Source organism: Squalius cephalus (assembly GCF_949319135.1).
Source record: "Squalius cephalus genome assembly, chromosome: 1".
Lineage (NCBI taxonomy): Eukaryota > Metazoa > Chordata > Actinopteri > Cypriniformes > Leuciscidae > Squalius > Squalius cephalus.
Genome location: NC_137122.1, coordinates 48,397,966 through 48,421,994, shown reverse-complemented (window position 1 = coordinate 48,421,994; position 24,029 = coordinate 48,397,966). Strand labels below are relative to the sequence as shown.

The 24,029-nt window shown below is 37.6% G+C and overlaps 2 protein-coding genes across 3 annotated transcripts; both read right to left on the bottom strand.

Moving 5' to 3' along the window:
- Positions 1 to 1,742: 1,742 nt before the first annotated feature.
- Positions 1,743 to 6,755, bottom strand: LOC307169072 (GTPase IMAP family member 7). Its single transcript, XM_079889471.1, has 4 exons — positions 6,437 to 6,755; positions 6,051 to 6,156; positions 4,892 to 5,046; positions 1,743 to 3,629 (listed from the first exon to the last, which is right to left on the bottom strand). Exons 2-4 carry the CDS (start codon positions 6,145 to 6,147, stop codon positions 2,847 to 2,849), a joined length of 1,035 nt encoding a protein of 344 aa, XP_079745597.1. The 5' UTR covers positions 6,148 to 6,156; positions 6,437 to 6,755; the 3' UTR covers positions 1,743 to 2,846.
- Positions 6,756 to 7,317: 562 nt separating this feature from the next.
- On the bottom strand, positions 7,318 to 23,901 carry hmgxb4a (HMG box domain containing 4a). Of its 2 annotated transcripts, none has more exons than XM_079876468.1 (13): positions 23,838 to 23,901; positions 22,067 to 22,147; positions 21,846 to 21,985; positions 19,883 to 19,961; positions 15,942 to 16,559; positions 14,730 to 14,942; positions 14,288 to 14,463; positions 14,124 to 14,205; positions 13,968 to 14,032; positions 11,474 to 11,576; positions 11,187 to 11,362; positions 10,068 to 10,190; positions 7,318 to 9,917 (listed from the first exon to the last, which is right to left on the bottom strand). In XM_079876468.1, exons 2-13 carry the CDS (start codon positions 22,107 to 22,109, stop codon positions 9,873 to 9,875), a joined length of 1,863 nt encoding a protein of 620 aa, XP_079732594.1. In that variant the 5' UTR covers positions 22,110 to 22,147; positions 23,838 to 23,901; the 3' UTR covers positions 7,318 to 9,872. The 2 variants fall into 2 exon arrangements, with proteins under 2 accessions (XP_079732594.1, XP_079732595.1); XM_079876469.1 differs by having other exon boundaries at positions 21,876 to 21,985.
- Between the last annotated feature and the right edge of the window lie 128 nt (positions 23,902 to 24,029).

The following is a 24,029-nucleotide window of genomic DNA, read 5'->3' as shown; positions in this document are numbered from 1 at the left end:
TATCCTCAATATGTCCTGAGTAAGGGAAAAAAAGCCCAGAAGAATCCCATTAGGGGAAAGTTTCGAAAAAGACCCAAATAGCCTTTTCATTCTTTTTCTCACGTGAGGGTAAAAATTTTAACGTTTGGATATCACCATGAAAATTACCGAGTTGATTACTTACATCAAGACAAACAAAAAATGTATTACAAGTTTTTTGAAATAGTTTGTTAACATGGACAAACAGTGCATAATCTAATTACGTATACTAATTTGCATAAATACCACAATAGATCTAAATATTGGGTATAGCCAGGTAAAAATGTGTTCCATTCAGACCCTTAACATTAAGTATTTTACTGTTATGTGTCAACAAGATTCAACAACACATTTTCACCTGGCTATACCCAATGTTTAGATCTATTGTGGTATTTATGCAAATTAGCACATACGTAATTAGATTATGCACCGTTTGTCCATGTTAACAAACTATTTAAAAAAACTTGTAATACATTTTTTGTTTGTCTTGATGCAAGTAATCAACTCAGTAATTTTCATGGTGATATCTAAAGGTTAAAATTTTTACCCTATTCACGTGAGAAAAAGAATGAATAGGCGAAGCGAAACTTTCCCCTAATGGGATTCTTCTGGGCTTTTTTTCCTTACTCAGGACATATTGAGGATACAAAATCAGTTGAGTTTGCTTCTGTTAAAATTTGTTCAACCTTTTTTCATAAAATGACTGGACTAATATGATACGGTGGTACCTAAACAGTTTTGAGACACATAAACAGCACTTGATGTGTATAAATATCTTCATATTAAACAAAAAAACATGACATTAAATGGCATTTATTTTGAAGAATGATATAACACAAGCGCATTTTTAGTCAAAACGTTTAATATAACAAAGTCTGTGAGGTTATAAATAATAAAACAATATATATAATATTTGGAAACTTTCTGGTTGTTTAACATTATTGATCATAATTATAGCTAATGTTATGAACTACACCTGTGTGAATTTGAGGAGAACCGACTTACATCCATTAAAAACTGATAAAGTCACTTTCCAAATACTTTTTTGGTGCCACTAAAAATGATGATTTTATGTAAATAATAATAATAATAAATGTCATATGTCCAAATATGCTACTTATTTAATAGGCTCTTTAAATATAATACATACTTTTAAATGTATATATACTATAGTTAATAAAATATAATTTAAAATATTAAGAAAATACAATGTTTTCTAACTATTATGAAATATTTTTTTTTTAAAAAGCCAATTTAATTAAGTAAGGTATAATCCACAGCTAGCTGTAATTTAAATGAGGGCAAAAAAACACCCTCCGCGTGGATTATCCCGCTTATATACCACGGTAATTTGCCAGCATTGACAACTTAAAGCTGTTATTGATGTTTGCAGCGCAATATTTTTGTTATATATCGATCTGCAAGTGATGAATGCATCTGTGTGCTCATTAATATATAACAGTGATTAAACTGACTGGAACTACCTGTGCATTAAACAGCTTTATTGCACACCTTCCAGCCAATCAGAATCGAGTATTCAGACCATGGTGTAATCACAAATAAATATTGGAATATATATTTTTTATACATACATGCCTATGTGTGCGCATGGGATTTCATATTTGAAATATTATTTCTTAACTCCAAATGAACGACTGAAACCTGTAATTGGAGAGACTAAATGTGCATAGAAATAAAACACGCAAATTAGTCACACCATCACTGATTGTTTAAATTATGCAGTTTTATTTTCACACTCCAGAACAGCTGCAGATATATTTGAACTGCAAACCAATTAAGTGACAAAATTGCACATGAAAAGCGCTTATATGAGGAGCGTTATTAATTTATGATCATGCAGCATGCATTTGTTCCATAGCAGCTGATTAGTGCAGCATTGACCTAATAAAAACACTTTTGCACCTAGATCCAGAGATGTTTGCAGTCTGTAAACAAATTCGGACTTTATAGTGTGCTTCGAGTTCAGTCCTCACTTCAAAGAGTGTGAGTAGTGATACAGTGAGTTTAACTTGTGTACGTGTGGAGTGAAGCTTTTTGGTGACAGTGTTAACACAGTAATCTTCACTCCGTTACTCTGAAACAGATGCTTATTAAACTCATCCAGCTTTTAAGGCAAAAAAAGCTTTAGTGCAAAACGAAGGGTGCACACAATAAGAGAAATTAATCTCAAAGACACATCTAAACCCTTCTCTTCATTCACTATTAAAAGTAGTCTGGCTTTTTGGACTCTTTAATCACTCAAATGTTTGGTAACACTTTATAATATTTTTCATGAACAACATTAACAAACGGTATTACATTTTCCATGCTTAACGGATCAAGTTCGTGTACATTTATAGCTGGAATCCCTTGTATTTTGCTGTATTTTTATTAGATTTTTTTTTTGTCTAGATTTTTTTAGATTTAGATATTGGGATTTTATGCATTTATATATTCATTGGATTTTTATAAAAAACAAATAGTGATTTTTATACACTATTTCTTTAAATTTGATCGGTCTAAAATGAACATTTAAGGATTCTGAAAATTAAAATGTTTAAAATGTATTTAAAAAAATAATATTCTGCACTATTTCCGTATGAGAAATTAGTGTGACCCTTGAACTTCATGTTCATTTTTCAATTCAACTTTTCACTCAAATTGTTAAGTTGCAATGAAAAAAAAAATTGTATTTAACTAGAAACATGCAAAAGCATTTCATTGTGTTCATTATCCAATTCTATATTCACATTGGAATGTATAAGAAAAACTTTTTTGGCGTTTCATGGTAATGAAAAATACAATAAGCTGTTACCAAATTCAAGTGCTCAATTGGTTTTTCGTTTCCGTCTACCCATCTCCGTTGCCACAGAGCCCACCGTTGCTCCCATGGCCCCTCCTAAGGGCCCCCCGACGAACAGCCCCACGAACGACCCCAGTAAAGTACTGCCCCTCACCATATTTGGGAGCCACAGAAGCCACTCGACCACGCTGTCCCACAACCAGCGCAAGAATGAGGAGTCAGGCGTGGAGACGCAGAGGTCTGCGATTCCCTCAACCACCAGATCGTCCACGCTTCTCTCTGCTTCGGCCCTTATTCCCTCCGAATCGTCTTCCCCTCTGCTTCTCAAGATCTCCTCCTCCTTCTCTTTCACTCTCCTCTCTGCCTCCTTCAAGAGAGGGCAGGTGTAGAATTGAGTCCCGCTTTCTTCGGCCATCTGCTCCACCTTTATCAGCAGCTCCTCCAGCTCCTTCTCTCCTGCGCTCGCTCCTGCCCGCAGCGGGTGACGTCGATCCCCGCACTTCTGCACGAGCTCCAGTAAGTCGACCCGATCTGTGCTGAGATACTCATCCAGTGAAACGTCCTCAGGCAGGCGGTCCATGCGAGTGAAGAGCACCATTGCGTGCTTACTAACCGCTTCAGGACCAAACACCTTCTCGATGGTCTCCAAAATCTGGAGCTCCAGGTTGCTGGGCCGGTGAACAGGGACACAGAGCAGGAAAGCGTGGGGCCCCGGGGCCGATAAAGCCGCGCAGAGCGAAAACTGGCGGCGGACGTCCTCAGCGGGACGCTCGATGCACAGGCAGTCAGGTGTGTCCACGACAGCCACCTGCAAAGAAGAAAACCGAGTTTTAGAAACAGGACCTTTCAATAAACATAAAAGAACACTATGTAGAATAGCAGAGTCCACACACCACAACTGTAACGACAACCACAGCAAGAAACAATATGTTGGAATCACTTTCAGAACCAGCTGATAAATGATAAAAGCACTGACAGCCAATCAAAATCCATCCTGCTTGAAAAAGTTTAAGCATTTAGTAAAGTTCTAGAAGTTTATGCTCTGTATCATCTTTTCACTTCTTTAGTTCATTTTACTTTAATTCATTTTATAACTGTATCATTTATCTCTTTTAATTCCTTTTATAACTCTTTTAATTACCCTTGCTTTTATTTTGTGATTATTTTTATTCCTTTCTATGTAAAGCACTTTGAATTGCCATAGTGTATGAAATGTGCTATATAAATAAACTTGCCTTGCCTAATATAGTTTAATAGTATAAAATGCATAAAATATTTTATATACTTTTAATATTTAATTTTTTTATATACATTTTATTTATAATATATTTGGTAACACTTTGCAATAAGGTGCCATTAGTTAACATTAATGCATTAACTAACATTAACTAAAAATGAGCAATATATTTGTTGCAGTATTTATTAATATCTGTTAACATTAGCTAATAAAAATGCAACTGTTCATCATGTTAGCTCAGGTCTATCAAATAATAAACAACTTTTAATGTATTAGTAAATGGTGAATTTAACATTAACTCAGATTAATAAATGTCATAGAGGTATTTTTCATTGTTAGTTCATGTTAACTAATGTATATTAATTTATATTTGTTTCTCATGATCTTTTTGAATCAAAGGTTTAATGGTACAAAGGTTTTATATTTGTAGACAAATATAAATTGTGCTAACATGTGAATTTATTTACTAAACAAAAATTAACTAAATGTAATTCAATTTCCCAGGTGGCATCTCAATTTTTTAAACTATTGGTTTTATAATTGCACTTTTCTAAAACAACCAAACAAACAAAAGGCAGTTAAAGTTTGCTATTTGTAAAATTTGTATGATAACTGTTATGGTTTATGATGTGCATATATAAATGTGAACAGACAAAAATATTACACATAGACGTCATGTTATGAAATGGTTTTGATATGCCTAGTCACATAATAGGAAATCACATACTTGCCTTGATGCAACTTTATTTCTATGACCTTTTTTTAAAAACTACATGTGCTGGACTGAATAATCAGGTAGCCTCTCGTTGAGTTTAAGAGCTACATGAACCCACCTGTCGTCCTGCCAGCGTCCCGCGTCTCTTCTGACAGGCAGTGACTGGAGTCTCAGGGCCAGGACAGTCGGACTCAGATGTCGGGCCGCCCAGGATGGCATCGACCGCAGTGCTTTTCCCCGCACCCGCTGAGCCCAGCAGCACCAGTCTCAACTCTAGAACCACAGACAGAAACGGACAAACTGAGAGTTATTACAGACAGCCATGAGTTACAAAGAAACCACTGTCCTCTAAATAATAACTTACGAAAATACTAGGAAATCTTTCAGTTGACTTATTTAGATTTTAGTTGTACTCTTGAATAAATAATGCAAGGGAAATGGGATCATGATCCCCTGTCATGTTAGTGGTTTTATGAGTGTTACTGCAATAACTCATTAAAAAAATTCATACATTTAATTACTGAAAATTCCACCACAATACTGGCATATTAAATCGTTTGTAATTTATCATTGCATGGCAAATTCATTTTTACACTTTTTTTAAAGTCCACATTTGCTACTATTTACATCATTTTGAGTTTGATTTTAAAATCTTCTTATTCAATATTTGAATATTATGCCTGAATAAATATACACAATGTATCTTCACACTATAATACCAGCTGGATTATAGGAATATATAAGACATGCAGAAAATAGGAACAACAACATAGTTTATTTAAAGCTTCGTACTGTTAAATATATATCTTTTTTTAAATCAAGGTCAGTTAGTGGTGTGAAAAATTATTACAAATCTGGTTTTAGCAAAGCAACAAGCAAAAATTGTTTCTATATAATAATGTGAAAGACAATAGTGTTAGCATCACATAATTTTGATGCAATACCGCCACCTAAAGACTGAACTGATACATAACACCTTTTATGATACGAAATATCTGTAATGCAACTTAAAGGGATAGTTCAACCAAAAATGAACATTCTGTCATAATTTGCTCACCCTCGTGTAAATTTTGTAACCTTGTTTTGTTTCAAGCCAAAAATATAATTGAGCTAAGTGGCGGTCTAAAAGGGCCACATTAGTCACTTTTTTACAGTGATACTCCAAAGTAACACCATGGTAGGCACATGCCCAAAAGCAAGGTATTAGGCTGGTACCATGTCCACAACAACCTTGGTGATTTGTTTTAGTAAATCAGATTAAAAACATTATGCCAAACCTTGTTCCTTTGGCTCTGTCCACCCTCCTCCTCCACTGCTTTCTGGTGTTTCTTTCTCCTCCTCGTGAATTTCATCTTGTGTTGTAGTTCCCTCCATAGTCTGCACCTTGAAAGGACACAACAGAGCATAATGTATTGTGCAGTATAGACTATGAATTGTCATCTAATGGGAAAATGGAGGACATCATTCCATTCACATGACTCAGCAGAGAGGAACTGCCAGAAAAACACTGCACATTTCACATTACCTCAGCAGTCAAGCACTGTTCAAACTGCCTCATTTCAACTGACAGCTTAAAACTTAAGTGTTCAGCTTCCACTGAAAGTGTGGTGTCTGCTTTTGATTATGTGAAAGCTGATAAATAAAACAAGCTTGAAAAGCTTACCTTAACTGAGAAATTGATCTATTGTGTGTGTAGCGTCAGCTTATGAGCTGGCCTGCTTGTGTTCCTCTGCACTTCCTGTTTCTCCTCCTGCTGTTCAGCCAAAACACTGCTGGTAGTGTGGCTCTGCCCGAACATGTGATGCCTCCTCCTCCTCCTCTCTGTCTATGAAACACACCTCTTTTACAGAGACTTCTTAAAGGTGTGTCCATGAATGCTGTTTTCATAATCAGAGTGGATAAATGGCTAGTTTTACAGCATTTCTATGGTCTGAAACCACAAACAGGAAGTTGAGCACTCTTCCTAAGTTCACTGTTCAAACATGTGCATGCTCAATGTTTTCCCTGTTTAGCTTCCGTCTTGTCATTTCACAGGGTTATTAAATCTTGTGGTAACAAATGGTTCTTGGGAAAGTGGTAGGACAGGAATTTCTAGGTTGAAAAGGCTAAATATGAATGTATCAAGTAACAATAACTCCATTTGTGTTTTAACACATGCAATGTATGTGCATAAATACAATAATGTGTTATATTTACATTGTAATAAACTGCCAAAGAAATGTTCCAACTAACAGAAGAAAAACAATGTTTGAAGTGGGGCATAGTTCACCCAAAAACTAAAAATCTGTCATTATTTACTCACCCTATGACTTTCTTTGTTCTGCAGAACATAAACAATATTTTGTAGAATTTTGGTAACTAAGCGGTTTCAGTTACTATTGATTTCCAATGTAATTTTTGTCCATAAGTCAATGGGAACTGAAACAGTTTGGTAACCAGAATTCTTCAAAATATCTTTTATGTTCTGCATAAGAAGGAATCTCATACAGGTTTGGAACGACATGAGGGTGATTAAATGATAACAGAATTTTCATTTTTTTCTTTGGTGAACTATCCCTTTAATGAAAAATTATCATAGTGAATGTGATGAACTACACAAATGTAGTTACTCTTGAATCGTATAATCTGAAACAATCTAATACATTGAAATTCAGAAGTCTGGAAACATTAATGTTTTTGAAAGTAGTCTCAATCTCACTGAGGTGGCATTTATTTGATCAAAAATACTGTAAAAAAGTAATAATGTGAAATATTATTACAATTTAAATGAACTCGTTTCTGTTGTAATATATTTTAAAATGTAATTTATTCCTGTGATGACAAATCTGAATTTTCTTTTTTTTTTTTTTACAGTATTTTTAATCAAATAAATGATTAAGAGACTACTTAAAAAAAAACTTTAATGTTTCCAAACTTTTGACTGGCAGTCCAAATATTTTTTGGAGGCCACCGTATGTGCACATCAGGAAAATTCATTTATAAAAATATTTTATAACAACAAACCCACTTTAGATCTTTGAGATTTAATGGAAATAAGTCAATGCAAAATGCACATGTATCAATGCAAATATATTTTACTTATTTTTCCATCTTCTAAAACTACCAACAATCACTTGTTTGAAATGATCACTTTAAAGGTGAACTAAATGGTTGGTGCAGCAAGAAATTATTTTATGACTACTGATAGCCATCAAGTTGGACACCGCATCAAGCGACACTTCAGTTGATGCCACTGTAAAATATTCACAGGCATATTTGATAAAGTTATTCGGCAACCGGAAGTGAGCTATAATTGGCAGGTTAGCCAGATGTGATAAGTATTCATCTGATCATGTGATTTCAAAATGAAGGCTAGTGGGACCCACTGATATGACTGGGGTCTTCATGTCATGTAAGTGTACATTATTATAAAAATATTTGTGAAATGAGCTATGGTTTCTTAAGGTATAAAACATTTAAAAAAAACTAAAAAAAAAACTTAGTGCACCTTTAAAATGATTTTATACATGCTTGTCCTGTAAACGTGCCAAAACTTGAAAACTACAGGGGTTGGACAATGAAACTGAAACACTGGCCAATATAGAGTTGGAGGTTTCATGTCTGTATATGCGGGGCCTGGTGGCCAATCTTCACTGATTCCACATCCCATCAGTAAGAGCAGAGTGAAGGTTGAATTAGCAGAGCAACAGCACAGCTGAACATAAAATATTGCAATACACAACATAACGGGAGACATATCAGAGCTCAAAAGAGGCAGAAGTGGTGCGTGTTTTGCTGCCTCATCTGTGACCAGGACAGCAAGTCTTTGTGGTGAATCGAGAGCTGTGGGATCCAGGGTACATCCAACAGGAGTAACTGTCGACACAAGAGGAAGCTGTCTGAAAGGGATGTCCAGGTACAACCCAGATTGTATCCAAAAAACATAAAATCACAGCTGGCCAACTCACTGCAGAATTAAATGAGCACCTCGACTCCTGTTTCCACCAAAACTGTTTGTCAGGAGCTTCAGAGTCTTCATGGCAGGGCTGCTACGGCCAAACCTTTGGTCACTCGTGCCAGTGCCAAAAGTTGGTTTCATTGGTGCAGGCAGAGGAAATCTTGGGCTGTGGACAATGTGAAACATGTATGGCTGCGTTTGGTTTGGGCTGCGATATCATGGCATTCCCTACTGTGCTTGATGGGCGCATCACTGCCAAGGCCAACCGAAACATTCTGGAGGACCGTGTGCTCCTAATGCTTCAAACATTGTATCCTGAAGGGGTTTGAAGGGCATCAGCATGATAATGCACCAACACACACAGCAAGACTTGTGACAGAAGGGCTTGATGAACATGAAAGTGAAGTTGAACATCTCCAATGGCCTGCACTATCACCAGATCTAAATATTTTGAGCCACTTTGGGGAATTTTGGAGGAGAAAGTCAGAAAACGTTTTCAGCATCACATAGTAACCTGTCCACTGTTCTAGAAGAGGAATGGCTCAAAATCCCTCTGGCCACTGTGAAGAACTTGTGTCTGTCATTCCTAAGATGAACTGATGCTGTATTAGCTGCAAAAGGAGGCCCTACACCACAATAATAATTACTGTGGTCTAAAACCAGGTGTTTCACTTTCATTGTCCAACCCCAGTATATTATTACAACATTTACATTACAAAAATACAATATGTAAAACATGAAATGATGATAGCGCAGTTAAACTGCAGTTGATATAAATTAAGTCAATGTTAAATTAGAAAACAACAACATTGGGCCATAAAACTAAACTGCATATATTTGTATAAAACATAAAAAGCATGTGAATTTGATCACATATACTCAACAAACACATCTTTAAACAGACCTTGACATTTTGAGACGCCAACACAAACACAAAAGGGAAACTTCAAAAGTGTCCTCTAAAATAGGATTTTTTTTTTCTTTTTCTAACAACAATAAAAAAATGACTAACATTTTAAATACAATTTTTTAAAAACATGTCAGAGATTAAGAATGTCCACTGATCAGAAAAAGTTAAAAAACCAACTCTGGTCCTCTGTTTGGTGCTTCTAGGAATATGTCCAAATGTAACCCAGTCTCTTGTAAGTGCCTTTTAAGAGATTCATAGTCCAGGCATTATGTAAGCGATGTTGTCCAAAGTGTTTGACTGCAAAGAAAAAGTAGGTGAGGGTCAGGAGAAGAGTTGAAATCATTTGAATCGCAAATAAGAAGCTTTTGTAAACATTTTGTAGAAAACAAGTGAATTGTTCTGGACCCCATAATAAAAATTTGTGCAATGTGTGAAAGTGTGTCTCACCAGGACGTTGCGTGGACAGCCGTTGAGCTGGGGAACTTGTGCGGTCAGGCAGGTTAATGGACCAAGAGCACATAAAATCGAGTCCAACAGAACCGAAAGACTGCCAGACACCGCCACCATCCCCTGCAGGACGAACAGAGACGTTTATGGAGATGATCTACACTGATGAGACAAAACATTATGAACACATGCCTAATATGGCTGTTAGTCCTCTGTGTGTTGCCAAAACAGCACCGGCCCGCTGAGGCATGGTCTCTACAAGACCCCTGAAGGTGTCCTGTGGTATTTGACACCCAGACCTTAGCTGCAGGTCCTTCAAGCCCAGTAGGTCGTGAGGTGGATCAAACTGGTTGGTCCAGCACATCTTACAGATTATCCTGCTGAAAGAGCCACTTCCACCAGGGAACACCAGTGTCATGAAGGGGTGTACCTGGTCTGCAACAATGTTTAGCTTGGTGGCACGTGTCAAATTGACGTCCACATGAATGGCCGGACTCAGGGTTTCCCAGCAGAACATTGTCCAGAGCGTCACACTCCCTCCATTGGCTTGACATCATCGTCCCACAGTGCATCACTTTCCCATCACGGCCGTCCACATGATGTAAAAGAAAACAGGACTCAGGTAACCTTCTTCCACTGCTTTAAAGTCCAGTTCAGACACTCGCGTGCCCATTGTAGGTGCTTTCAAAGGTGGACAAGGGTCATCATGGGCTCTGATTGGTCAGTGTCTACGCAGCAGAGTGTGTTGTGACACATTCCTCCCATGACCATCATTGCCCTCGTGCACAGATGAGTCTTGGGGCGTCTAACACCCTGTCTCTGGTTTGAGGTTCGTCCCTCCTCGAACACTGCTGATAAATCCAGTTATGGCCTTGCCATAACAGTTTGGCCCGTGTCAAAGTCGCCCAGATCTTTTTTCCTGCCCATTTCTCCTGCATCCAACATGTTGATTACGAGAACTGATTGTTTGCTTTCTATCTAATCTACCCAGATCTTAATATGTGTGCTTGTTAGGAGATGATCAACGATATTCGCTTCACCCGTGACTGCTCATAATGTTTTGGCTCATCAGTGTATATGTGGAAAGCCCCCTAAAAGGGACATTTTTGTGATACAAACCTCCGTTTCCTGAAGTCGGTGTCCAATCAGAGACAGCGACTCGCCCAACAGCTGCAGGTGAGCTGCTGCATCTATGGGGTCCACATCAGGCACCCGCACCGGAGACAACGACATACCCAGAGACGAGCGGCCCTGAGGGGCCAGTCCTGCTCCTAAACTCACACCTTTACTGGAGCCTGAGACAAGCAGATACACAGGTACTAAAGAAAGGGCTCAAGAAATATGTCGATACATGAGAAAAAATTAAATGTGTAAGATAGTTAACTGAGAAAAAGCTTTGGTCTCACTTTTACTTTTATTGTCTGAGGTTGTTAAGGTTTTCCGCTTGACCGTCATAGCTTCAGCTTTATTCTGCTTGTGCTGGAGATATTGAGCTTTCTGTCTCCAAACCTTCAGTGTCAGAAAGAGGACAGAAAGAGAGGAAATGCAACACTGTCCCACATCTGACTGAAATTACAAAACGCTGCCATTAAGTGTTTGAAGCCAACATGAAACGACCCATTTTACTTGTTATTTCCTTCAGATCGTGGCAAGATGTGACAAATTACTTGCTACTTTCAGTTTTGTTATTGTTAACTAAAACTTTTAAAAATGGTTTTCGGTAATTGAAATAAAGCTGAAATAAAACATAAATATTAGATGAAAAATATTGCCTGTTTTGCTTAGTTTAGAAATGCTAACTAACTGAAATAGTTTAAGCTGATGTACTAAAATTAATTAAAATAAAATAAGTTTGATCAAATAAATTAAAGCTAAATATAAATAATAAAAAAATGACAAAAGCACATTCAATTACTAAAACTTAAAATAAAAGAAATTTCAACTAAAAATCTAAAAATACCTCATTCAAAATATTAATAAATTATTAATAGCATATAAATAATACTAAAATTACTCTGGCCTCTTTATGAGCATTAACTAGCATTACATATATATATATATATAGTGAGGAAAATAAGTATTTGAACACCCTGCTATTTTGCAAGTTCTCCCACTTGGAAATCATGGAGGGGTCTGAAATTGTCATCGTAGGTGCATGTCCACTGTGAGAGACATAATCTAAAAAAAAAATTCCAGAAATCACAATATATGATTTTTTAACTATTTATTTGTATGATACAGCTGCAAATAAGTATTTGAACACCTGTCTATCAGCTAGAATTCTGACCCTCAAAGACCGGTTAGTCTGCCTTTAAAATGTCCACCTCCACTCCATTTATTATCCTAAATTAGATGCACCTGTTTGAGGTCGTTAGCTGCATAAAGACACCTGTCCACCCCATACAATCAGTAAGAATCCAACTACTAACATGGCCAAGACCAAAGAGCTGTCCAAAGACACTAGAGACAAAATTGTACACCTCCACAAGGCTGGAAAGGGCTACGGGGAAATTGCCAAGCAGCTTGGTGAAAAAAGGTCCACTGTTGGAGCAATCATTAGAAAATGGAAGAAGCTAAACATGACTGTCAATCTCCCTCGGACTGGGGCTCCATGCAAGATCTCACCTCGTGGGGTCTCAATGATCCTAAGAAAGGTGAGAAATCAGCCCAGAACTACACGGGAGGAGCTGGTCAATGACCTGAAAAGAGCTGGGACCACCGTTTCCAAGGTTACTGTTGGTAATACACTAAGACGTCATGGTTTGAAATCATGCATGGCACGGAAGGTTCCCCTGCTTAAACCAGCACATGTCAAGGCCCGTCTTAAGTTTCCCAATGACCATTTGGATGATCCAGAGGAGTCATGGGAGAAAGTCATGTGGTCAGATGAGACCAAAATAGAACTTTTTGGCCATAATTCCACTAAACTTGTTTGGAGGAAGAAGAATGATGAGTACCATCCCAAGAACACCATCCCTACTGTGAAGCTTGGGGGTGGTAGCATCATGCTTTGGGGGTGTTTTTCTGCACATGGGACAGGGCGACTGCACTGTATTAAGGAGAGGATGACCGGGGCCATGTATTGCGAGATTTTGGAGAACAACCTCCTTCCCTCAGTTAGAGCATTGAAGATGGGTCGAGGCTGGGTCTTCCAACATGACAATGACCCGAAGCACACAGCCAGGATAACCAAGGAGTGGCTCTGTAAGAAGCATATCAAGGTTCTGGCGTGGCCTAGCCAGTCTCCAGACCTAAACCCAATAATAGAGAATCTTTGGAGGGAGCTCAAACTCCGTGTTTCTCAGCGACAGCCCAGGAACCTGACTGATCTAGAGAAGATCTGTGTGGAGGAGTGGGCCAAAATCCCTCCTGCAGTGTGTGCAAACCTGGTGAAAAACTACAGGAAACGTTTGACCTCTGTAATTGCAAACAAAGGCTACTGTACCAAATATTAACATTGATTTTCTCAGGTGTTCAAATACTTATTTGCAGCTGTATCATACAAATAAATAGTTAAAAAATCATACATTGTGATTTATGGATTTTTTTTTTTAGATTATCTCTCTCACAGTGGACATGCACCTACGATGACAATTTCAGACCCCTCCATGATTTCTAAGTGGGAGAACTTGCAAAATAGCAGGGTGTTCAAATACTTATTTTCCTCACTGTCTATATAAATGTATTGACAAATTATACATAATCCATTACAATAGCCTAAAAAACAATGACAAAATGACCATTAGTTAACATTAACCAGTGGAAAAGGAAAGTCATATGAGAAATGGAGCAAGTTACATTTTGATAAAAGATACTAAAGACACAATAATACACACAATGCACAATAACAAGTCATTTATTTTATTTGAAATCTATAAAGTAAAGGTAAAAGGTGCTGACCAGTTTGTCTTTTTCAGGCAGCTGTTTCCACACCTCTGCGAGTTTCTTACTCAGCTCCCCGAAGACTGAGGCGGAAAAAAAAAGAACAAATATTCAACCAATCACAAACCAGCACAGATGATTGACAGATCAGGTGCAGAGAACAACAGCACTCACCTAATCCAGGCTGCTCTGCGTTGATATTGACCCTGTACTCTTTACAGAACACCTGATAGGCTGTCATGTTCTTCTTCTTCGGCTGACAGGATGAATGACAGAACATTAAAATGACTGCAAAAATAAAGGTGTTTACACCGGTGTAAGAAAGAGATTTAATTTACCTTGTCCTTGTCATGTTTCTCTTTCTCCTTTTCCTCCTTCTTCTTCTTCTTCTCACCCATCAGTTCAATGCTTTGATGGTGATGGGACGAGGTGGGTGGAGCCATTGCGTACATGCCACCAGAAGTGCTGTGATTGGATGAGCTGTGAGAATGGGAGTGGCTTCTAGACTGATCACCTGATTAGCAGAGAGAGACAAGTTTAAATTCAGTAAAAATCAGATTCAGTGTAACCACAGTAAAATGAAAAACAACAATCCATCGGTTTTAGCTTTAAGGCAAGACGCAAAAACATTCACTGCATCCGAAATCACAACTGTCTGAGTAGGTACTACATTTGAATGTGAATTTACTTCGCAACCGTTAAAACAGTCTGTTCTGTATAGTATGAATATGGGTATTATGAATGAAATGGGGTGTCTTGCCTTAAAGAAATGTGTCTCACCTGGACAGCTTTTCTTCCCTCCACTTCCTTTGCTGTGTTTCTTCTCCCTGGATCCTTTCTCTCTGTCTCGCTCTCTATCCTTTTTCTTTTTGCTCTTCTTGCTCTTTTTCTTCTTTTTTGAAAGATGTGTGTACGAGTCGTCAATCACCAGCTCGCCGGCCTCTAGTTCTCCTCCTGAAGATGAGCTGTCTCCTCCCATGCCTCCGTAATGACCTGATGAATACCAACAGAAAAAATTATTGGTTAGTGTCTGTGAGGGTTTCATTTCTTTGTTTTTTAGAGCTTTTGGACAATTGGATGTTGAAAGTTTGTAATTATTCAGACACCACAAGTAAAGATTGACCAGTATTGACTTTTTATGACTGATACTGACACAGATTATGTTTCAGTTAAAGAAAAATAGATTCAGCAAAAAAAAAAAAAAAAAAAAAAAAAAAAAAATGTTTTTTCAATATACAATATTAAAATGTATTACTTTTTTATTTTCTTTAAATAAAAATTACTACTATTGTTGATATTTATGCCATTATATTTATACGTTGTTGTTATTCATCTAAATCTAAACCAAGGCTGCATTTATTTGATCAATCATTCAGTAAAAACACTAATATTGTGAAATATTATTACAATTTAAAATATCTGTTGACTATTTGAATATCCTTTAAAATGTAATTTACTCCTGTGATGGTAAAGCTGAATTTTCAGCATTATTACTCCAGTCTTCAGTGTCACATGAAGTCATGTGTCACAGTGTCCTTCAGAAATCATTATAATATGATGATTTGGTGCTCAATAAACATTTATTATTATTATCAATGTTCAAAAGAGTGATAATTTTTGTGTGATTAATAGAAAGTTCAAAATATGTTTTTACTGTCATTTTTGATCAATTTAATGCAATCTTGCTGAATAAAAGAATGTTTCTTTTTTCAAAAACAATTCTTACTGACCCAAAACTTTTGTGTATATCTTTGTTTTAGATATTAAAACTTTATTTCTCACTTAAAAATAAATGGTTATTATTCAATTATTATTATTAAATATAATCTTATTTAATGAAACAATACATTGAATAGGTTACTATACATGTGAATACAGTTATTGGGTGCTTTGCTTTAAAGATCCACCAATGTCATGTATCAGTAGACCCGTATTACTCGAAAACTCATATTAAAGAACAGATTAAACTGAAAAGTGTAATTCCCCACTCACCCACGACCTCCACCTCTTTCCCCACAACAGGCAGCGGCTCTCGGCTGTGCTGCTTTTTCTTGGGTGGCTTCGGCATCATTTTGTCTTTGTCTTTCTCCTTCTTCATCCCTCCTTTCTTCGAGCTGGAGGACGAATGATGGCCTGCCACACCCGAAGAGGAAGAAGAATGGACCGGGAAGGAGAATCCCTCGTTCGTCCCGACACCTTCGTTCTTCTCTTTTGAAGAAAGGATGAGCTTCATCTTCAGTCCTTCAGCTTCACAGAGCGTCAGCGGCTCTCCTTTTCCAGCTCCTCCGTGGAACAGCAGTGACTTAGAGGAGGAGGAATGCTTTTTAGACGAGGACGAGCCGGGCGGACGCGAGTGCGAGAAGGAGTGGCTGCTCTTAGAGCCGCTGTCCTGTTTGCGGTCTTTGGAGGAGTGCGAGGAGGCGTGGGGAGGGTAGGAGGGTTTTTTGTAGAAGTGCGGGGTGGGGTCGGTGCCCGTGGCCAGCGGGGAGGTAATGGCCTCCAGGAGGCCCATGGCTGTGTCTGTGGAGTGGGACGAGGAGGAGAGGGAGGGCGAGTGATCTGAAGACTTGCGCTTCTTCTTGTGGGGCGGCTGACCAGAGCTGTGATGGTCTGTGGGAAGAGTTTAGAAACCATTTTAAAGCTGCATTATATTGTTATTGAGCAAGTTCATAAGACATCAGTGTTCAAAACTGTCCTCTTAGCTTACCCCGATTCGTAACGTAAGCTTATAAATATGATTTAGAATTTGAGCTATAAGACACGTGCATTTCGATTCCAGTGTGAGCATTTTAATATGACTTTAAACCATTCAAGTGCAAGAAGACCCGCGCGCTGTTTTCTGTGCTGCGCACACGTACGCACAGAAGGCCGTCTGACATACTGAATAGTGTGCGATACTGAACTGAGTTCTCTTCCGCGTCTTTTTGTATTTGAACAGACAAACTGTCTTAAAGGAGAACTCCGGTCAATTTTAACATTGAGCTCATTTTTTTGTACATTTGGAGTGCTGTCAGTACAGAGAACAACGACAAAAATCGGTGTTGCCTACACCGTGTTATCCTCTTTTTAAAATTTGCACCCTGTTGACTTCAATGGGGCAAGTTTTAAACCTGCTTTTAGCCTCTTAACATCCTTGATGTGTCATTACAAGTGCCCAGCCATGTGAGTGATTCCTTCAGAGTGAACACGAGTGAGTCTGACTGCAGTAGATGTGCAAGATATGAATAAAAATGATGTTATTTTAGCCAGCGCTCATACCTGTATTTACATCCTGTTTTCGGTTGAAGTCCACAGTAATCGATTGTCGAGTTCGGGCGCATGATCGTACGTACTAAACCTATGCGCGTGAACTCGACAATCGACTACTGTGGACTTCAACTGAAAACAGAATGTAAATACAGGTATGTGCGCTGGCTGAAATAACATCATTTTTATTTATGTCTTTCACATCTACTGCAGTCAGATTCACTCGTGTTCACTCTGATGGAATCACTCACATTGGCTGGGCACTTGTAATGACACATCAAGGATGTTAAGAGGCTAAAAGCAGGTTTAAAACTTGCCCCATTGAAGTCAACAGGGTGCAAATTTTAAAAAGAGGATAACACGGTGTAGGCAACACCGATTTTTGTCGTTGTTCTCTGTACTGACAGCACTCCAAATTTACACAAAAATGAGCTCAATGTTAAAATTGATCGGAGTTCTCCTTTAAGTGAACATAAACAGCTGACAAAGAAAACGCATGTGTAAGGATCTGTGCAGCTCTTAAAGTGACAGCAGCCTAATGTTCCTGCTGCCGTCTTTACAATAACATTAATCAAACAACAAAAGACAAAGCTGTTCTTGACTGAATAACTTTTGTAACTATATTTGTAATGTATATTTTATTTATAAAGTACAGTGATATTTTACATTTGATTACAGTTTCTGTCCCTGAATTCTTTTTTTCGAATAGAAATCGATATAGGAATCGTTAAGAATCGGAATCCATATGCAATGACAGATCCGCTCTGATGTGGCGATCACAGATTCATCTGCGCAGAGGAGCAGTGCCGAAGCACAACCCACGTAAAAAAACAAAAAAACTAAAATAATAGTAATAATAACTCCACATTTAATTTGCAATTTTATGTTTCAAACAGAGATGGCGGTAGAGAGGCAAAAGTTCAGCACTGGAGCTTTAAAGGGATAGTTCACTTTGAAATTAAATTTTGGTATGTTTCAGCTTACCTCAAGGGCATCCAAGATGTAGGTGTCTTTTTTTCCGCAGTAGTTTCAATTTTGATATTTTTAGGTCAAACCGTTCTTGTCTGTCAGTCATATAATGCAGGTCTGTGGTCACTGTCTCAAAGAGCATGCACAGAGTCCAAATTAAAACAATTCCCCATCGTCCAAATTAAACAATTCCTCATCGTAAGTACACATTGATGGCCTAAGACACGAAACGACCGGTTTGTGTGAGAAAACGAACAGTATTTATATCGTTTTTACCTCTTGTAACACAGCCACGTCCAAGTGATCTGGTGCAGACTGGTGCATAGATATATACACTAGATGTCGCCTTGGCTACGGCAGTTCTTAACAAATGCCGTAGCCAAGGCGACATCTAGTGTATATATCTATGCACCAGTCTGTGTACACGTCACACAGCAGGATGCGCGCGCCCCCTCAGATCACTTGGACGTGGCTGTGTATAAGAGGTAAAAACCATATAAATACTGTTCGTTTTCTCACACAAACCGCTCGTTTCGTGTCTTAGGCCATCAATGTGTACTTACGATGGGGAATTGTTTTAATTTGGACGATGGGGAATTGTTTAATTTGGACTTCTCTGTGCATGCTCTTTGAGACAGTGACCACAGACCTGCATTAAATGACTGACAGACAAGAACGGTTTGACCTAAAAATATCAATATTGAAACTACTGCGGAAAAAAAGACACCTACATCTTGGATGCCCTTGAGTTAAGCTAAAACATACCAAAATTTAATTTCAAAGTGAACTATCCCTTTAAGTATTTGAATTAGAAAAAGTACTAACAGTGATCATAGGCGCCGATCGAGCACCCACAGAAAAACACAAGATGTTCTTCATTCATTTAAACCAATCAAAAAAATATATTGAGATTCGGGATCTCTCTGATTGGTGAATCCTACATTGGGTCCCAGCGGGTCAACAAACTGACACAAAAGCATGTGCTTTCTGTTTTTGTACAATGATAAATTGAATTCAAAGTTATTAACTCCAAAATCATCAGGTATATCAGTGAGAGAGCGACTCGCAACAAAACTCTTGGAAAGAATGTGTGTTTTTGCTTGGTTGGTAATGTATTTGCAGTCCATGTGTTGCTACTCACGAGAGATTCATTCATCAAGCACCTCGGTACGCAAGTTTTCATCAAGTATGTAAAAGTATTCATCAAGTATTCATACAGAAACAGAAATCTGAACTTATGGCAGTGATAATAGTAAATTTGTTAATAATATTATAAAATGATTAAAATTGTATACAGTTATTATATATAATAATTATTAATATTTTGAATGTAATTTAAAAATGATTTAACAACAAACTACATATATAATATTAGATTATTCAAAAAGCAGCTAAATATAAAAATATGTACAATAATATAGAAACAAAAATATAAAATGTTAACGTAATATAAAAATAAAAACGTAAGACTAACGTAAGACTACTGTAATCAATGAACAACATTCAACGTAGTGCACTATTTGCATAGTACACATGAAAAGCAATTTAACTGAGTAGCAGCCCATGAGGAATGTTTTAATAATGTTTCTGTAGCTTTAGAGGCTCGATTTCATTTAGAATGTTCCCTTAGAAAGTAACATCCTAGCAAGAAGCTCTGGAACACTTTTAATTTTGGATATGTTGGAACAGACAAAATAAAACAAGACAAAACTCCTCACCTCTGTGATAGTAGTCATCGCTCAAGTGCTTCTTTTTTTTCTTGTGAGAATCTCCTCCTAATAGGAAAAGGTCAGAATCCTAAAAAGACAACAGTGCGTGTTGAAATAGGCATGATATGTACCACAAAGATAATGTTAGTGAGGAAATGGTTACTGATCTAATACTAGAGCTACAATGGGAATGCTCTGAGTAGGGATGCTCTGATCAGGGTTTTACAAACGATACAATTACTGATAATTGTTATCTAAATCGGCATACGGATTCCCAATTATTGAAAGGTACGTTATGTAACTTGGTTGGTGATTTAGCTGCTCAATGTTCACCTTTCTCTATTGTTGTGACAACTAACCTTTCCACTCACACACCATACACACGTCAAAGTAACAGGAGCAACTTCCAGCGAAAAACCATCCAGCCCGGTCTAAAATATAAACTTACAATAGACTTACCATAGTGAATCAGGGTAAGACAAAACGCGTTTTGGAATAAGGATTGATAATGTATTGACTCATTATTTAAATGTTGTTAATTTTGAACAAAAAAGGTTACATAGTGTAACTTTAAAGCTACAATATGTAAGATTTTTGTAATAAAATATCCAAAAATCACTTGCACAGTGTGATATATTTCCTGCAGTTGTGTAATTACAATATCCCAAAAGTTCCCAAAAATTTTTAATTTCAGAGAAATTCCAATTTTAAATAATGGCTCGTCCCTGTCGCCCTGTCCCACTTGTCCGCGCAATATCCGCGTTATCATAAACATTATTAGATCCATCAGCATGATGGCAAGTTCCATAATTCGGTTTATGCGTCATCAACATATGCCTTTGTTACTGTAAGAGGTTAGCGAGCCCTAGCGGAGAAAAAAATTACATATTGTAGCTTTAATGAAATAAACAAAAATATACATTATAAAAAAGACATTTTTAAGAGGCTTGATAAAAATAAGTAGGCTTACACAAAATATTATCTATATTAAAATACATAACATTACGCAACTACCACTTTCAAGCCCCAAAAAGGTAACAAAGGCATCATAAAAGTATCTCCAACGCACATTCATGAGAGTGATGCGTGTTGTGTTGACGCGAGAGCAGATGTTGTTGCGTGAATGTGCGTTGGAGACTAGTATTTTGAAAATAAAGTGATAAATCATGTTTTTTTGTGCAAACAAAGCACTCAAGTCGCTTAATACAACTAAGGTTAAACCACTGGAGTCACAGTGGTCATCAGTTTCATGATCTCCTCTCTACCTTTGGTTTGAAAGTGGTAGTTGCATAGACTGTCAATGGAGGGACAGAAAGCTCTCAGATTTAACTGAAAAGATGAACGAATGTCTTCCAGGTTTGTAACGACATGATGGTGAGTAATTAATGACGGAATTTTTAATTTTGGGTGAACTAACACTTTAATAAGGGGAAACAGATGCTACTGCTATGGGAGTTGTTTAATATAGATCTGTGAATTGTATCCCACTTTGTAACCAACATTATTATTATTTTACTTACCCTTGAGGAAGACTAAGGCAGCACTTACATTTTTCATATTTTCTCGACACTTTTAATACTATCACGCAGGTGATGACAGGAAGTGATGCTGAGGGCATCACTTAATAGAAATAGAAAATAGAAAGCTTTTTGTCAGTTTATGTGATCAGACAAGTGGCGAGATGAGTCATAGGAAGTGAGTATCAGCCGAGTGATCGCAGCATCCCTAAGCAAGAGTCAATGACAAGTACCCTGAGAGGGAAAAACACAGATCCAAATCCTTCTCAGGCCAGATGTCATATCTAACTAGGTAACATAACATCAAGTCGCGTGTTTTATTAACATCATTAGAATCTACAAACAGGCAACACAGTTACGGAACATATATACTGGTAAAATCAATGGACGGCAATAATTCTTGTTAATGTGATGCAACTTGATGTTGGATGTCACCGTTAACTCCCTGCTGTTACCTTGTGGTGTTTCTTGGAGGTTTTGAGCACCTGCGCTGCGATTTCTTCTTCCTCTCTCAACAGGTCTTTATACGAGCGCCTCTTCTCTCTTTGGCTGCGACCAGCAACAAGACCGACCTCTCCTTCCATTCCCGAAATATCTACAAGAAATGCAGTTTCGCAGTAGGTTTTCAATGGACATGTTTGAGTGTATTAACATGCTTTTGTCTGACAATCATTACCCATCATTCCTTTCTTCTTTATCTCCTCAAAGGCCATAGTCATTCTTGGTTCTTCGGGTGGGACTGGTCAGTCTTGTGACTCTAATGCACAAAAACAGATTAAAATCATCAAGCTCAGTCAAAAAAACACTCTTGACTAGAACAAAGTATTTGAAGAACAAACTATCTTCAAAGACCTTTCCAGCTTAGGTAACTAATAATTCTGTTTCTTGCGCTTGCGCTTCGGTATGTACTAGTTATCTGTACAACTTTGTTGCAGCCATTGTTTTGCATGAAATTTGATTATAAATATTGTATTTTTCGGTTGGTCCTCAGGTTTAGTCTACTTGTTTTCTTATCTACCACTTTTAGAAATATCTAAGTCTTTTAGCGATAAAAGTGTATTACACAATATATCACTTTTGTGTTCAGCAGTAGAATGAAATTCATACAGTTTTGCAACAACTTGAGGGTGAGTAAATGATGACAGAATTGTCATTTTTGGGTGAACTGTCCCTTTAATGTGGAGTGACAGATAGACAGACAGACCTGCTCTTCAAGTGGCATGTGAAGCATCCATTTCACTACTATTTACAGCACAAAATAAACATGAATGAACATCAGAGGGTATGTTGAAAAATCCAGTAGGCCTACAACTTACTGAATGTATCATGTCTCATGTAATCGCTCAATCAGTGTTTCAACTGCGGATAAAACAATGTCATAACATTTACCTCAGAAAAGCTATTCAGCATCCATGAACTGTAATTCAATCAATTCAATTCAATATCGATACAAATCCCAATTCTCACTCCAAGCTGAACTCAAAAGTTGGCAGCCCTGATTTTATACTAAAAGATCATTAACACTTTATTTAGTATTTGTTACACAAGTTACATGTAGTTACTATAGTAATAGCTTGTGCATAATTTCAAAATGTAACTAACCCTAAACCAAACCAAACCCTAATCCTAACCTAACCCTATAGTAAGAACATGTAGTTAATTAATATTGCTCAGTATAATTACACTGTAACAGGGACACCTTAAAATAAAGTGTAACCAAGATAATTTGATTATGGACAAAAAGCCACAAAAGTTTGCAATTACTATACAAATAAAACTGAATTCAATAATATGATGCTTAACATATTAAAAATGTAAAACCAAATAAATGAAATGAACTAATACTGGAAAAACTATGGAAAAAAAACAGAACTCATTACAAAAACAGTTCTTCGTCTTCTGATTACGATAAAAGGTTTCTTCTAATATGATAATGTTGCATGCAGAAGTGTTAGACAACTCTGAAGATGTGCTACTGGAAGCACACACACTCATTAGTGACAGATCAGACTCAGCAACACACATCAGCTTTCCTCCAGCCGCAAGTTTAGTCAAGCTTCCAGTGACATTCGCCGGAATCCCAACAACACGAACGAGGAGATCTGCCTCCCTCAACACTCATTATTGCACATTTCCCGCCTACTTTTGAAGAAATGCACACTCACACACCCCCTTCCCCTCGCTTCATCAAGATCCAGCGCTTCCCTGTTTCAGCTCAAGTGTATTCGGGCAGCTGCGGACGTGTCGCGCGTCTCTGACGGATCGCCCAGCGCGCGCAGACCCGCGGCTGCGGTGCACATAGGCCGGTATCGGGTTACAACTCGATCAACGGAGCGTTCTCACCATGCAATTTTATGGGGGTTTTCAGTACTGCAAAAATGGCACGGAATGCATGCAAGCTATATGCAGAAATCAGAAATTTTGTGCAAAAATGTGCGAAATATTACCTCGGGTTGGATGTGGGTTTAGTTGGCGCGCGACGCCATCTTTGATGGGAGTCAACAACAAAGCAGCCAAAGATGAGGAGGAGGGACTTTGAGACCAGAGAGTGTATCACAACAATGAAAGCCCTCTTTTTTTACAAACCAACTGACAATAAAAGTATGAAATAGCGATATTTACTATATCAAAGCGATATG

Excerpts from the sequence above, each read along its gene's own strand:
- LOC307169072 (XM_079889471.1), bottom strand. The coding sequence starts at position 6,147 with ATGGAGGGAACTACAACACAAGATGAAATTCACGAGGAGGAGAAAGAA. Across the intron at positions 5,047-6,050 it reads GACAGAGCCAAAGGAACAAG|AGTTGAGACTGGTGCTGCTG; the intron begins GTTTGGCATAAT and ends CTGTGGTTCTAG. Across the intron at positions 3,630-4,891 it reads GGACGCTGGCAGGACGACAG|GTGGCTGTCGTGGACACACC; the intron begins GTGGGTTCATGT and ends TCTTCTTTGCAG.
- hmgxb4a (XM_079876468.1), bottom strand. The coding sequence starts at position 22,109 with ATGACTATGGCCTTTGAGGAGATAAAGAAGAAAGGAATGATGG. Across the intron at positions 19,962-21,845 it reads CCTCCAAGAAACACCACAAG|GATTCTGACCTTTTCCTATT; the intron begins GTAACAGCAGGG and ends TTGTCTTTTTAG. Across the intron at positions 14,943-15,941 it reads GAAAGAGGTGGAGGTCGTGG|GTCATTACGGAGGCATGGGA; the intron begins GTGAGTGGGGAA and ends GGTATTCATCAG.